The sequence below is a fragment of the Phyllobates terribilis genome, unplaced genomic scaffold (genome assembly GCF_046119375.1).
Source record: "Phyllobates terribilis strain yellow unplaced genomic scaffold, ASM4611937v1 Scaffold_5__5_contigs__length_657084704, whole genome shotgun sequence".
NCBI lineage: Eukaryota > Metazoa > Chordata > Amphibia > Anura > Dendrobatidae > Phyllobates > Phyllobates terribilis.
In genome coordinates, this window is record NW_027362765.1 from 541,101,804 (window position 1) to 541,117,875 (window position 16,072).

A 16,072-nucleotide genomic window follows, 5' to 3' on the forward strand; every position below is an offset into this window, starting at 1 on the left:
TGTATCCCATTATTATATGGGTACTATATGGCGGACTGCGGAGTGCTGCTGGAAGAACAAAGTCGGGTGCCGCCGGGAGAACGAAGCCGGAGTACTGCCTCGTCCACTCGGACAAAGAAGGGTAAAGAGATCATGTGTAAGTTATAATTGGCATAGCAGAGCAAAGTGCACATTTTTTTTTCTTTTCTGGGTTCAGGAAAAAAATGAAGCGCAGAGCAACAGAGAGAATACCAGAAAATGAAAAGCAACTGAAAATGACACAGTTCTTTACAAAGACCTCTCTTGAAAGCGCAGTGCAACAGGTAGAAAGTGCCGGGCAACAGGTAACTGAAGAAACAAGAGTTGACCCACCAGCAGAGGAGTCCCCATCAACAAGCCGTTGTCAAACTGCTGGACCCAGGAGATTTAGGCAAGAGTGGTGTAAAGAACTCGCATGGCTTAAATTTGACCATACAACTGGTATAGCTATATGCGAGATTTGTGCTTCCTTCCCTGGCATTGCTGACCAAGCATCTAGGATCGTAAAAGGGTTTTCAGGACCCTTTAAACTTGAAACCTTCAAAAAGCAGCAAAGTCTCTCCAGCATCTAAATTGTGTGGAGGCTAAACATGCAGCGTTGGCTCCAGAAGCTACTCCATTGGCTGCTTGTATAAGGAAAATGGATGAAGACATTTTTAAACATATGACCATTCTATTTAATGTGGCCTATTATATTGCCAAAAACAACAGACCTTTCACAGATTTTGAAGGGTTGCTAGAGTTGACGGAGAAATTAGGGAGTGCTGTGCGACAGGAATATGCAAACGATAAAAGATGCAAAGAATTAATTTCCCATATTGCAGAAATAATCAGGAAAAACCTAATCAGTGAGCTCAAAGAGGCAAAATATGTCAGCTTGATGCTAGATGGCTCAACTGACAAAGCAGGGGTTGAACAACTGATTCTGTATGTCAGGTACATCAAGGACAACAGGGTCAAAGAAGTCTTTCTGTTTCTCCTCTTGAAATGGCTACTGCAGATGGATATTTAGAAGCGCTCACAGAAGAACTTAGAACACTTGGTCTTGTAGGCTGGCTTTCTTCAAGTCACTTGATTGCCATTGGTACAGATGGTGCTGCCAGCATGATTGGGACCGAAAATGGCTTGGTGCAGAAAATATGCCAAAACATCAGTCATTTAATTGGCATTCACTGTGTTGCACACCGATTGAACTTAAGTGTATTAAGTTCAGTAAAACAAGCTAAATGAATTGATGATTTTGACTCTATTTTAAAGAAACGCTACCAATTTTATCAATACTCACCTAAGAGAATGCGACAGCTGAAGCAAGTAGCAGAAAACCTGCAGCTTACAATTCTGAAATTCCAATACTTGCATAATGTCAGATGGGTAGCAAGCAAAGTCGGTGCTCTGTCTGCACTTGTCAAAGACTGGAAATGCGTGACAATCCACCTAGAAAGTGTGGCTGCGGAAAAAGACAGTGCCTCTGCAGCTGCCCATGGTTTACTGAGAAAGCTCACAGATTTTAAATTTGTTCACATGCTCCATTTTCTACTGGACTATCTGGAAATTCTTAAAAACTTGTCACTTATATTTCAAAGGGAAGAGCTTTTTTTAAGCACAATTGAGTTGCATGTAAAAAGCACAATTTCAACAATCAATTCACTTAGAGATGCACCAAAACAACATGAGGCCAGATTTGTCTCAGGAACATCTCTTCAAGGACTGTTTCAAAATGTACAGCTACATGGACTGAGCAACACTGTAGCTGCATCAATTCAGCAGGAAAAAGCTAATTTAATTAATCATGCAGTTAAATACTTGACAGTGCGATTTCTAAGTGATATAAATATTGAAAGATCCACCGCAGTGTTTGACACCTTTGCCTGGCCAGCAGGAACAACATTGCAAGACTACGGTGTGGTTGAGATTACTGCATTGGCTCATCATTTTCGTAAACAGCTATCTCCACCTGAAAGTGATGACCAATGCATTCACTCACTCCTCAATGAGTGGTATGAGTTTAAGGTCCTTGGAAAAGGAAAGAAACTGTGTGAGCTTCTGGATTTGGCACTCTCCAACACCGAGAGATTTCCAGTTCTGGGAAACCTGTTGTCGATTGTGGCGGTGCTCCCTGTCTCAACCTCATGTTGTGAAAGAGGATTTAGTTTGATGAACATGGTCAAAAATAAATTCAGATCAAGGATGCAAGAAGAAAGTTTAAGTGACTTGTTTATGATCACCATGAATGGGCCATCTGTGAAGGCGTTTGATCCTGCCAAGGCTGTGGACCACTGGTACTTCAGCTCTAAAATCACAAGGCATGTTCATGGCCACAAAAAGCAAAGTGAAAAACACTAGAATGTTGCCTAAAATCTAAAATATCAAAATATAATATTTATTATCTTTAAAAGTAAAATGTTGTTTATAACGTTTGTAATGTTTTTTTTGTTAAATTAAAAACCAAGTTTGCTTAAAAAAAATTCTGGCTCCTAAATTTTTTGGCTGGCTCCTAGATTCTGAACAACTTTGTCGACCCCTGGTCTAACCAATCTTTAGCCGACGTCCATATTGCTTACAGGTCATGAAATCTGAGCTGTGGAATAACATAAGTTAGATGCACGTGCCCGGCTGGCTGCTGTGGAAGATATATGGAGGGTTTAAAGAGTGATGCTTTATGGCCGCTTGTTCTTTGAAGATTTAGAGTATTATAATATATTGTGTCCCAGTTTCTCTCGTTGTATGTACCAGCATGGCTGTTTTCTTCTGTGCATCCATTGTCACAGTTGTAAAAACATTCTTTAATGGCCTAAATGCCTTTACATTTCTTATACTTGCTCCTGTACTTAATATATTGTCCATCCAAGGCAGTACATTGCATAGCACATACGTAATGGTGGATAAGCCTCTCTAGTTCTATGGACCATGCACATTTCCATTATTGGACCTTGACGTTAGCTTGGATATGTGGGATGTCCATCTGGTTATAGACGCAGTACAAAGTTCAATCATGACAAAGTTCTGAAATCGCCAAAGAGTGATATACCGCATAGAAATGAGTATGGCCTGGGCGTCATTCGTCTGTGGTCTGCCTCTCCTCTATCGGCAGAATCGTCGTCCTCCTACCTCGATTGATGTGTATAAAGCTTCCTACATCATCTACAGACCGCTGCTAATCTTGCACCAGAGCAGTTGAAGCACAGGCGCTTTTTGCTCTTCCCTACTAGTGTATCCAATGTGCCAGTGCCGACTTCACATCCAGATAATAGGCGCTGGAGCATAACAGGATGTTCTGCTGCCCTTAATAGGGCAGAACAAGGTGCACCTGTGCACGCTGCACCCCCGTCCTGACCCAGCTCCACCCATTTTGTCAAAGCTGGTGTGAAAACGCCAAAAGTAGCAACATTTTCCCGCGACTCCACATTGCGTGACTTATCAAAGCTTTTATACCAAAATTTTGATGTAAAAGCTTTGATGAATTGGAACCTAAGATTTTTACCCAGTGCTTAAAACCAAGAAACTTCCCAGTGGAAACTGTTAGGAAACTCTTTATTTGGGGAGCTTTTGGAGGTGTTTTCTGCAGCGGTTTTAAGCTTTTTTTTTGGTTTGTGTTTTTAAGAAGCAGAGTCATTCAAAAAATATTCAGGAGAAGACGCAGTGGGAACCTTCCATAAGAATTCTTGAAAATGTAGTGGTCTTCATCCTCTCAGTTAGTAATTAGAAGTTATTAACTATTCAGGACACTCATATTTTTTTTCTATCTACTGGCTAACACAGTACCAAGAAGAGGGGGGAAAAAATCAGCTTCAATAAGTGACATCTCACTTGTTTTCCATGAAGCAGAATGGAAGGCGATACGGATTTCCCAACTAAAACAATGGGAGGTGGTTTGTGGGCAAATTTAACGTTGAAATGAAACCTGAAACGTCTGCATTGTGAATGTACTCTATTCAGGGCTAGAGATAAAGCCATTTAGGCTACGTGCACATGTTACGTATTTGCGTTTTTATTGTGCTTTTTCCAGCACTATTTTGTCTGAAAAAATGAAGAATCTCCTAGTACCAGTAAAGTGAATGGGATCACTGAAGTCTCATGATTTGAAGCAGTTTCATATCTGCAGCATGTCCAATCTTTCAGCGTTTTTGCAATGTTTTTCACACACTCAAATGGGGGAAATCTTCAATTTTATTTGCAGCAGAAATGTCTGCAGCAAGTGCTTAACATGTGCACTTACCCTATACCATCATTTGTCTCCATAAAGTTTCATTTTAGTTGCTTTTATTTTTTTTATTTTTATAAAACTGTAGAAGTATGCTTCCTTCTAAGCCAATAAAAAGACCTCCAGAAGGTTTCATGTTTTTATTAAATTTATCACTAATCAACAAATCCACGAAACATGGAAGCCGATCGGAATCGTTGTCTCGCGGACCCCCACTGACTTGTATTGCCGAGTCTGATCCACAAACGCATCAGAATAGAACCTGCTCACAGATCTCACATGCCGATCTGTGATTTTCACTTATGTTTGACTAAATCCGTTCAATCCTATGGGAACATGTGCTGTACGATAAGATAAAAATCAGACCACACATGGACATTTCACACTGAGGTGTGAATACAGCCTTATGCTTATTCTTCGAGAGTTATGAGTGCTGTTTCTCGGAGCACAATTTTTGCTTCCCATAAGTGCAAAGATGTTGCACTTGCTGCTGTAATGCTACACCTTGTAGTGAATAAATTGGTTGCAGACATCTGGGAATTTTTCCCGACCAGCGATACATGTCCATTATTTTTGGAAAATGTATCCGTGTATGCAATAGTCAGAGATGAGTTATTTTAAGTATGTGTTTGAAGCTGTTGTTGTTCATCTAATGACAGCCACGGCACACTTGATTTGTTGTAGCTTTCATTGATATCCCAAGTTAAAAGTATGTGAACGCTTTGGGAATGTGTGGCATCATAGCCTAGTGTCTTAAAGGAATCTCCAGACTAGGAAGAAAAGTCTGCAGTCACTCTGATCAGACTGCTGAATCGTGACAGCATGCCATGTGCACACTGTCATCCCCCTGTATTCCCCGTGCAGGTGGGCTGTCACATTCATACCTTGTTACTCAAACCATTCCTGAGCAAGTTTTTTCCAGGTGGTAGGGTTAATTATCCCACTCCCATTTTAATAAATACCATTTCCATAAAGGGGTGTAATTTGACACTTACCACCTAACTAAACATTACTGCAGACAAAATAGCATCCACATGATGTTGGACCCAAGGTTTCCCAGCTGAACCGTACCCTAACTAGTGTTATGCTACAAAACCTATAATAGAAAGCAAAATAAGACCTAAGGGATTATTCTGGTTTATAGGCCAGATACTTAAAGGCAATATCCTGGATTAAAAACCCCAAAGGCCTCTTTCTTCCAGAAACAGCATTGCACGTGTCCATGAGTTGTGTATTATTGCAGATCCGCTCCATTGGCATGAACGGGATTGTGCCACCATACCGCACACAACCTACAGGCAGGTGCGGTCCTGGTTTTAGAATAACGCAGTGGTGTATTTTCTCGTCCTGAACATCTCTTATTATTTAGCCATGCACTTTTCATTATCTTATACTGTCGTCTCTGATGGTTTCATTCTCATGGAGTTTTTTTGCTTTGTTTCTGTACACCTCTATAATTTGTATCGCTGGTAATGTGGATAATGAGCAGGGAAGGTCTGGGACAGGACATGGTTCAGACAGCTGATTGAGATTGTGTTACAGAAATGAGGCATCACAGTGCTGAAAACACGCTCCAGAGCATGCCTCCTAATGAAAACATTAGCACTAGCGACGTTTCACTGCCCGGGTTTACTTAACCGTAAAGCTTTAGATGTTATAAGAACAGCGTTTAAGATGGCACATATACCGTTCAATGCGGAAATCTGCACGTCTGCAGGGGTGGAAACCGGATATATCCGATAGAAGACTTGTATCATGACTAATGGACAAGTGGGAGTGGCAAACAAAGAACAAGCAAACAAAAAATCTGTTGTAAAACTCATGCATACAGATACATTTTTAAACAAATGTGTCAGTTTTTCATTTACCTTATATATAAATATATGTGTGTGTATTTGTTTGCATGCTTTGTTTTTCATTTCTTCTTGACAATTGATCTGTGGTTTGTTCTTTTTTTTTTTTCTTTGGGTGGGGGAGGTTGGGGTTGTTTTATAAAAAAAAAAAAAAAAAAAAAAAAAAAAAAAAGCAAATGTGCCAGTCTTCCACAGACTGGGAATTAAAATAAAATAAAATAGATTTGTCATTCCACCACATTTTTGTTTTTTGATCCTGTAAAAAATCTGATTGAAACGGATTTGCGCGGAAACCCATTTGACATATTCTTTTCCCATTATATTCTATATGATTACTGATGTAGCAGTTGAAATAGTTTTTTACAACACACATATGTAAAGTACACCAGAAAACGTAAAGCCCTGTTCACATAGCATTTGGATACGTCTGGATTTAGAAGAACCCCAGACAGGGCCATAAAATGCAATGAGGCTCACGCTACTGCTAAAAATAACGATTTTATTTCTATTGTGATATTTTTTGTGCACTTTACAGTTGAGAGGGTTCATGTACAAACAATATCAGGCATCATAAAATAACACAATTACAATAGGAGTGAAGTCCCTGCTCACAACAGCTTACAATCTATAAGGAAACACAGATATAGCAGTATAATAGTATATTATAAAAACAATATATATACATATACATATATATATATATATATATATATATATATATATATATATATATATATATATATATATATATATATATATATGTAATTTTTTTTGTACATTTGTATAAAATTTATAATTCACCTGTTGATAGTCTGACCCTTAGTTAAAGGGGTGTTCCCATCCCCAAGATCCTATCTCAATATGTAGTAGCTGTAGTATTAATAATAATTAATGTTAGCAAATTCCTCCAATTAGAAATGTAGTATAGTTTTTCTGATTCGCTATGTCTCTTTCCTCATGTACAGGCATCGCAGGACCTTGCATATCCATGGTAACGACCACTAGCAACTAGATAACTCACTAATATCAGTGGTCGTAACCATGGATACATAAGGCCTGCAATGCCTGCACATGAGGAAAGAGACATAGCGAATCAGAAAAACTATACTACATTTCTAATTGGAGGTATTTATTGCACCTACATATTGGGATAGGATCTTGGAGATGGAAATACCCTTTTAACATTAATATAAGAGCTTAATGCTGGATTTGGAAATCCTGTGGGGCATCCTGACGCTTGTTCTCCTGTTCTTACAGATCTATCTGAAATTGAGCCCAATGTATTTCTTCGTCCGTTCCTGGAGGTTATTCGTTCTGAAGATACCACTGGCCCTATAACAGGACTTGCTTTGACCTCGGTGAACAAGTTTCTTTCCTATGCACTAATAGGTGAGTGTCTACATCATGATATTTGGCTGCAGTGGCATCCATTGCTCAGATCCGTATTGTGGCTGTCATTTGATTTTCAGTTTTACTTTTGGTCTGCAATATGGATAGTGTCAGGCTATGTGCCCACGTTGCGGAACTGAAGCATATTTTTTACGCTTCTCCCTGGCGGGAAAATCGCATGCGGATATTACATGCGGTTTTCCCGCCAGGTAGAAGCGTTTGTGAGGCGTCTTTGCATGCATTTCCACATGCGGGTTATCAAGCACTTCTCCAAGCGATTTAAGCATCACTTGGAAAAGTGCTTGACAACTTGTTCACACTATATAAATCCAGGCAACCGGCCTGGATTTATATAGTGTGACCAAGTAATAGTTAAAAAAAAAAGAATCAGAATGGTAAAAAATAAAAAAATAAAGTTTATACTTACCTTCCGATGCATTCTCTGCCCCGTCCGGAGTCTTGAGCGGCTCACGCTGTTGTGTGCAGGACCTGCGGTGAAGTCATTGAGTCATGTGATGGGTCACATGACTCAATGACGTGGCAGGTCCTTCACACAACAGCGCGACGGAGGGAAAACATCAGAAGATAAGTATAAACTTTATTTTATTCTTTTTTTCACAGGTTCTTTGGTACCCAGGTCTGGATGAGAGTCTCCTCTCATCCAGACTTTGGTACCATCCGCACATTGATTCCGCTGCGCTTCCGCAAAATTAATGAACATACTGTGGATTTTTGACCGCAGCATATACGCTGCAGAAAAATCCGCAGCATGGGCATTGACATTGCGGAATGCCATTGGGGACCATGGGGGTGCGGATATACATGCGTTTTACAAGCGTTTACGCTGCGGAAATTCCGCAGCATATACGCTTGTAATACGCAACGTGGGCACGCAGCCTAAGAAGCTTCCATGTTATCCCCTTACTGCCCTCTGGTGGAATTCTTCAGTATAGGCAGGTCAGATGCACAGTGATGAGCCAGTTTCATATTTCTGTTGTATTTGCACTGCCATGTTAGCCTTTCCAAAAGTAATGTGGATTGGTTAGGTTACTGCTAGATCGAAAACGTGATCATTTAGGATTTTCTATCTCTTCTGTAGCCGATGTTGGACCACAATATAGCAAGATATAGATAGGCAGTGCCAAAATGTTCTGGGACACACAATTTGTGTTTTATTTAACTACTGCATAAGTAATTTAGATAATGCAGAAACTTTGTATACTTTTTTTTTTAAATTAACAAATATTTAACAGTGCAATGTTTCTGTTCTGTAGATCCGGTCCATGACGGCACAGCTGAAGGAATTGAGAACATGGCAGATGCGGTTACACACGCCCGCTTCGTTGGCACCGATCCAGCCAGCGATGAGGTTGTGCTGATGAAAATCCTGCAGGTAACTCGAGAGAGGGGACTGCATCCCCCCCTGTCCTTATTCAAGGGGCAATTAGATGAATTGCTTAAGCTCTTTGTATCCTGTTACACGGAGACACGGGCCATGTTTTGACTCTGGAAGAGATTTGCGCCTAATGTTATTTTTAAACAGGGGTCTCATGTACCTGAAGTAAAAGCTTTTTCAAATAAAAGATAATTAAACGCTTCAATTAATTGATTTCAAGCATTTGTCAGGCTGCACCAGAAAATATTCCTTCCTGGGAGGGGAGGGCTGGAGAACCAGAAGTGTAGAGAATGCTGAAAATCATCAGTGTAATGGACAGATGAGGAGGCGCAGAAATAATAAGTGCCACTCTCCCAGTGTGTCTTGTGCATGGCTTCCTTCATTTTTTGTGTAAACTTTTATAAGGTTTATTGGAAAATAACTGTAACCTCCAGTTTTTAATGGAACCTGTCTTTTTGTACAGGTTTTACGCACCCTGCTGCTCACTCCAGTAGGTGCCCACTTGACCAATGAGTCTGTGTGTGAGATCATGCAGTCCTGCTTCCGTATATGCTTTGAAATGAGGCTCAGCGGTAAGTATTTTTCAAAAGGTAGGAGGACATGGCATATGTAGCTGGGGTCTTATCAGTGCTGTGGAGTCTGTCTGTGTCCATTTTGGTGGAGTCAGATTCGGTATAAAATAAATCTACTCAGACTCCTAAAATATATAATTAATTGGGTACCGTAGTTCAATACAGTATGTGCTGAATATTTTTTCATAAGAATTTGGGAAAGTTATAAAATGTCCTATAAATCTGTTGTGTTCCTGAGCTAAGGATCTGGGCTTTTAGTTGAGATGAATCTGTGCTGCACTTTATGTACACGCTCAGTAGTGAAGCTCCTCCTCTACAAATCAGAGGTAAAAGGCACTGGGAAGGAATGCCTGCACTCATCAAAGAGCTGCTAGAGTGAACAGAAAAACAGAATTAAGGATTGATTCTTGCATCATAATAGTGATGAAAAGCCTGATGTTACAATTTAAGGGAATTGAGAGTGGGAGTCGGGGAAATTGAGGAGTGGGAGGGTTTGGCTTACCAACTCCACAGCCCTGCTTTATCGCACCATGTCACACTGCTGAAGCCCCTGGTGACCAGCTAATAGGAAATATACCACTACACAAAACACATCAAATTAATTGGGTGAATATGCTCAGTGAGGATCCGTTGTACAATATCCACATACCTTAGCCAACACATGAAAATCTGCTGTCCGAATGGGAAAGGTTTATTTCCAGCTGTACATGTCTTTCTGCAGGATGGGTGATAACTTTCTGATTTTCTTTCTTTTTTTCCTGGATTAGTGGGGAGCATGCTTTTTTAGTTGACAATAACCCTTTAATGAAATCTAAACAAAGTCTTGTAAATACCTGATAGGTGTAGGGCTAGGGCCTACCCGAGATGTAGTCTCTTGTGTGTGTGTGTGTGTGTGTGTGTGTGTGTGTGTGTGAGTTTCAGTTTTATGGAGCGAGCAAAGCAAGCTTACCATATTTTTCGGACTATAAGACGCACTTTTTTCCTCAAATTTTGGAGGAAAGTGGGGGGTGCGTCTTATAGTCCGAATACTATATTATTGCATGGTGGTGGGTGTGGGGGAGCGGCAGCGGGGGATCAGCGGGGGGCACAAGAGGCAGCAGCCGCCTGCTGCAGCCTGCGCTGTGCCCGCTACTAAAGAAAATGAATATTCCCTGCTCCCCACGCCCATGGGCCTGGAGAGCAATGAATATTCATTTCTCTTAATAGCCAGCACACTGGAGCCGCAGCACGGCTCCTGCTGTCCTTCTCGGTCAGTGTGCCCGCTATTAAAGCTTAGGAATATTTGCTACAACCCACTCCCATGAGTTGTAGTGAATATCCATGGTCTTTAATTAATAGCAGGCACACTGACCACAGAGAGCAGCAGACGCCGCGCTGCGGTACAGTGTTCCGGCTATTGAACAGACTGAATGGTCACTGCTCCCCACGCACAGAGTCCCGGCGTGGGGAGCAGTGACTATTCCAGCACAGCGTCTCCCAATGTGTGAGGGCGCATGGCAGGGACGCCATGCGCGCCCTGCCATGCGCCGTTCACACAGTGAGACTGTCAGCAGCAGAGCGGGACAGCGCTGGAGGAGAGAGGAAGTGAGTATGATTGTTCATTTTTTTTTTTTTTTTTTTTTGTAGGCAGCGTGATGGGGGCTCAGAAGGTGCCATACATGCCAGGATGGGGGCTCAGAGGGTGCCATGCATACCAGGATGGGGGCTCAAGGGGTGCCATGCATACCAGGATGGGGGCTCAGGGGGTGCCATGCATACCAGGATGGGGGCTCAGGGGGTGCCATGCATACCAGGATGGGGGCTCAGGGGGTGCCATGCATACCAGGATGGGGGCTCAGGGGGTGCCATACATACCAGGATGGTGGCTCAGGGGGTGCCATGCATACCGGGATGGGGGCTCAGGGGGTGCCATGCACACCGGGATGGGGGCTCAGGCGGTGCCATGCATACCAGGATGGGGGATAAAGGGGTGCCATGCATACCAGGAAGGAGGGGCCATACATACCAGGATGGAGGATATTAATAGAATTGGGGGACATTACCCCAATACCAGTGTCAGCAGCAGACCCCCTCCCCCATAACAGGGCATCATGACCACATTTTTTGCTTACTTTTTTTTTTCTATTTTCCACCTTTAAAACCTAGGTGTGTCTTATAGTCCGAAAAATACGGTATGTAGTTAACTCTTTAAACAGTCTCTGGCTTGGCTTTGTCAGCGGACCCTTCTTTTTCTTGATGGATGAGGATTTCAGGGATACGTGTTGAAGATGGAAAATAATTTGCTGTCTTTTTTTTTTTTTTTTTTTTTTGTGGTTTCAAGATGTACACTACCAGTCAAAAGTTTGGACACACCTGTTAATAAAGGATTGCATCATGTTCTTATTGGAATGTGCACATTGAAGATTCCGACTGAAGGCAGCAAAACCACAAAGGAACACCTAAGGAAACAAGGAATGAACACTTGTTAAACAAACCAGAATGTGTATTTAACCTTAATGGTCCTCAAAATACCTCCCTTTTAGGCTATGTGCCCACGATGCAGAAATGAAGCAGAAAATTTCTGCAGCATTTCTGCATCTCCCTGGCAGAAAAAATGCATGCAGATTGTGCATGCGTTTTTCCTGCAGAATACATGCGGAATAAATGCGGATTCACATGCGTATCCACATGCGTTAACGCATGTGTTTCCGCATGTGGACTGACAAGCGCTTTCCAGGCGATAGCATCACTTGGAAAGTGCTTGACAACTAGGTCACACTGTATAAATCCATGCAAACGGCATGGATTTATACAGTGTGACCGTAAAAATAAAAAAATAAAGCTATACTTACCTCTGATGCCCCGCCACGTGTGCTGTCGCGCTCGTCCTGGCTTCTTCCTGGTTGCCGGCATCTCGCGAGACAGCCTGCGGTCACATGACCGCGACGTCATCTCAGGTCCTGGAAGGAGAAGCGCTGCAGGGGCCGCTGGACAGGTGAATATAAACTTTATTTATTATTTTATTCTTTTTTTACAGGTACAATGGTACCCAGGTCTGGATGAGAGTCTCCTCTTCTCCAGAACTGGGTACCTCCGCACATTGAAACGCATATAATCCGCGTGTACAAATGTACAGACACGGATTCTATGCGTCTCAATGCAAGTCAATGGCGGCGCTTCCGCAAAATTAATGAACATGCTGCGGATTTATGAGTGCTGCAGAAACGCTGCGGAAAAATCCGCAGCATGTGCATTGACATTGCGGAATGCCATTGGGGACCATGGGGTGCGGATTACCAAGCATTTTTGATGCTTTTCCGCTGCGGAAATTCCGCAGCGGAAACGCATGAAAAACGCATCGTGGGCACGCAGCCTTACTCTGATGAAAGTTTTACACACTTTTGGCATTTTCTCAAGCAGCTATATCTGGTGCTCACCTGGAACTGCTTTGGTGTTGAAGTTCCCAGAGGTGCTGAGCACTTGTTGGCTTCTTTGCCTTCATTTTGCGGTCCAAATCATCCCAAACCATTTCAGTTGAGGTTGGGTGATTGTGGAGGCAATGTCATTTGATGCAGCATTCCTTACCTCTCCTTGGTCACATAGCCCTTACATAGCCTGGAGGTGTTTTGGATCCTTGTACTGCTGCAGCACAAATGATGATCCCGCTAAATGTAAACCAGATGGGATGGCATGTTGTTGCAGAATGCTGTGGTGGACATGCTGGGTAAATGTGCTGTGAATTTGGAATAAATCACCAACAGTGTCACATCACACCTACCCCTCCACGCTTCACAGTGGGCACTGCATTTGTAAAAACCATCCTTTCACTTTTTTTTTGCATCTGACAAATACATGGCGGTTGATTCCAAAAATCTTAAATTTTGACTTAGACCACAGGACATAATATGTCTGCTGATTGAGTGTTGTGTTGCTTGGCCCACACAAGTTTCTTCTGATTTGTGGTCTTCAGTAGTGGCTTCTTAGTAGCAATTCAACAATAAAGGCCTGGTTCTCCAGTTTCCTCTGTAGAGTTGAATTTGAGATGTGTCGGCTACTTAATGTCCATGCTTAATTTGAGGACTGTTATCTGAGGTGCTGTCAATTTAATTTTTCTGAGTCTGATAAACTTATCTTCTGCAGTAGAGGTGATTCTTAGTCTTCCTTTGCTCTGGCGGTCATCATGTTAGCCAGTTACATTATAGCGATTTGTTTATTTTCATGACCACACTTGAAGATACCTTTTAAGACGCTAACCATTTTCTGGATTGACTGACCTTCATATCTTAAAATCAGGGCTGTGGAGTCGGAGCTCATTTTGGTGGAGTCAGTATAAAATGGACCAACTCTGACTCCTAAAATATATAATAAATTGGGTACAGTAACTCAATGCAGTTTGTGGGGAATATTTTTTCATAAGAATTTGGGAAAGTTATGAAATGAAATATAAATGTCTGTCCTATTCCTGATCTTAGGGTCTAGACTTTTAGCTGAGATGAATCTGTGCTACAGTAAATTTATCACTTAAAAATGAGCCATGTATGGCAAGAGCAGTTCATAACAGGCTCCCAGAGGCAGGCCTCAAGTCATGTAAAGGTAGAAAAAAGCTTTTGATCAATGAGAAGCAAAGGAGAGCCAGGTTGAAGTTTGCCAAAGACCATAAGGATTGGACCATAGAGGACTGGAGTAAGGTAATCTTTTCTGATGAGTCTAATTTTCAGCTTTGCCCAACACCTGGTCGTCTAATGGTTAGACGGAGACCTGGAGAGGCATACAAGCCACAGTGTCTTGCATCCACTGTGAAATTTGGTGGAGGATCAGTGATGATCTGGGGATGCTTCAGCAAGACTGGAATTGGGCAGGTTAATCTTTGCGAAGGACGTATGAATCAAGCCGCATACAAGCTTGATTCCTTCTGCTCAGGCAATGTTCCCCAAGTCTGAGGACTGTTTTTTCCAGCAGGACAATGCCCCATGCCACACAGCTAGGTCAATCAATGTGTGGATGAAAGAGCACCACATCAAGACCCTGTCATGGCCAGCCCAATCTCCAGACCTGAACCCCATTGAAAACCTCTGGAATGTAATCAAGAGGAAGATGGATAGTCACAAGCCATCAAACAAAGAAGAATTGCTTCAATTTTTGTGCCAGGAGTGGCATAAGGTCACCCAAAAGCAATGTGAAAGACTGGTGGAAAGCATGCCAAGACGCATGAAAGCTGTGATTAGAAATCATGGTTATTCCACCAAATATTGATTTCTGAACTCTTCCTGAGTTAAAACATGAGTATGAGTATTGTTGTTTCTAAATGAATAAGAACTTGTTTTCTTTGCATTATTTGAGGTCTGAAAGCACTGTTTCTTTTTTATTATTTTGACAATTTCTCATTTGCTGCAAATACCGTATTTTTCACACTATAAGACGCACGGGACCATAAGACGCACCTAGGTTTTAGAGGAGGAAAACAGGAAAAAAAATATTTAAGCAAAAATGTGGTCATGATGCCCTGTTATGGGGGACATAGTCTGCTGCTGACACTGGTATTGTGGTAATGTCCCCCAATTCTGTTAATATCCTCCATCCTGGTATGTATGGCCCCTCCTTCCTTGTATACGTGGCCCCCATCCCATCTTGGTATACGTGGCCCTCATCCCCATCCTGGTATTCATGGCACCCCTTTGATCTACCATCCTTGTATGCATGGTACCCCTTGATCACCTATCCTGGTATGCATGGCACCCCTTGATCCCCCATCCTGGTATGCATGGCACCCCTTGATCTCCCATTCTGGTATGCTTGGCACCCCTTGATCACACCTCCTGGTATGCATGGCCCCCATCATCCCCATCCTGGTATGCATGGCACCCCTTGATTCCCCCATCCTTGTATGCATGGCACCCCTTGATACCCCATCCTGGTATGCATGGCACCCCTTGAGCCCCCATCCTGGTATGCATGGTACCCCTTGAGCCCCCATCCTGGTATGCATGGCACCCCTTGAGCCCCCATCCTGCTGTCCACAAAAAAAATAAGCAATCATACCTCCTCTCTCCTCCAGCACTATCCCGCTCTGCTGCTGACACTCTCACTGTGTGAGCCGCGCATGGCAGGGTGCCCATGGGAGTGGGTTGTAGGGAATATTCATGAGCTTTAATAGCGGGCACACAGACCGCAGAGCGCAGCAGGAGCCACGCTGCGGTACAGTTTGCTGGCTAATAAGGAAAATGAATATTCCCTGCTCCCCACGCCTATGGGCACAGCGCAGGCTGCAGCAGTCTGCTGCCTCTTGTGGCCTGCTCATCCCCTTCTGCTGCTCCCTCAGACCTCCTACCACGCAGAGCCACAGTATATACAGGGAGATAGTATTCGGACTATAAGACACACCCCTCACTTTCCTCCAAAATTTGGAGGAAAAAAGTGCGTCTTATAGTCCGAAAAATACGGTAAATACAAAATTTTTAGCTTTGAATTTCGGAAACATGTCAGCAGTTTATAGAATAAATCAACAATGTACATTTTACTCAAAAATATAAAGAGAAAAATCAGGGAAACTATAAATTTTGCAGCAGTGGTCTCTTAATTTTTGATTTTTATATATATATATATATATATATATATATATATATATATATATATATATATATATATATATATATATATATATATA

At 42.2% G+C, this 16,072-nt stretch overlaps 1 protein-coding gene across 11 annotated transcripts in view; it reads left to right on the forward strand.

Moving 5' to 3' along the window:
* GBF1 (golgi brefeldin A resistant guanine nucleotide exchange factor 1) overlaps positions 1-16,072 on the forward strand; it is a 230,673-nt gene that overhangs the window by 101,668 nt on the left and 112,933 nt on the right. For all 11 annotated transcript variants that reach the window (XM_073685833.1, XM_073685835.1, XM_073685837.1 and 8 more), the window contains exons 4-6: positions 7,330-7,461; positions 8,736-8,854; positions 9,321-9,429. In XM_073685833.1, coding sequence (XP_073541934.1) covers positions 7,330-7,461; positions 8,736-8,854; positions 9,321-9,429 — 360 coding nt within the window. The remainder of the gene's footprint in view (positions 1-7,329; positions 7,462-8,735; positions 8,855-9,320; positions 9,430-16,072) is intronic.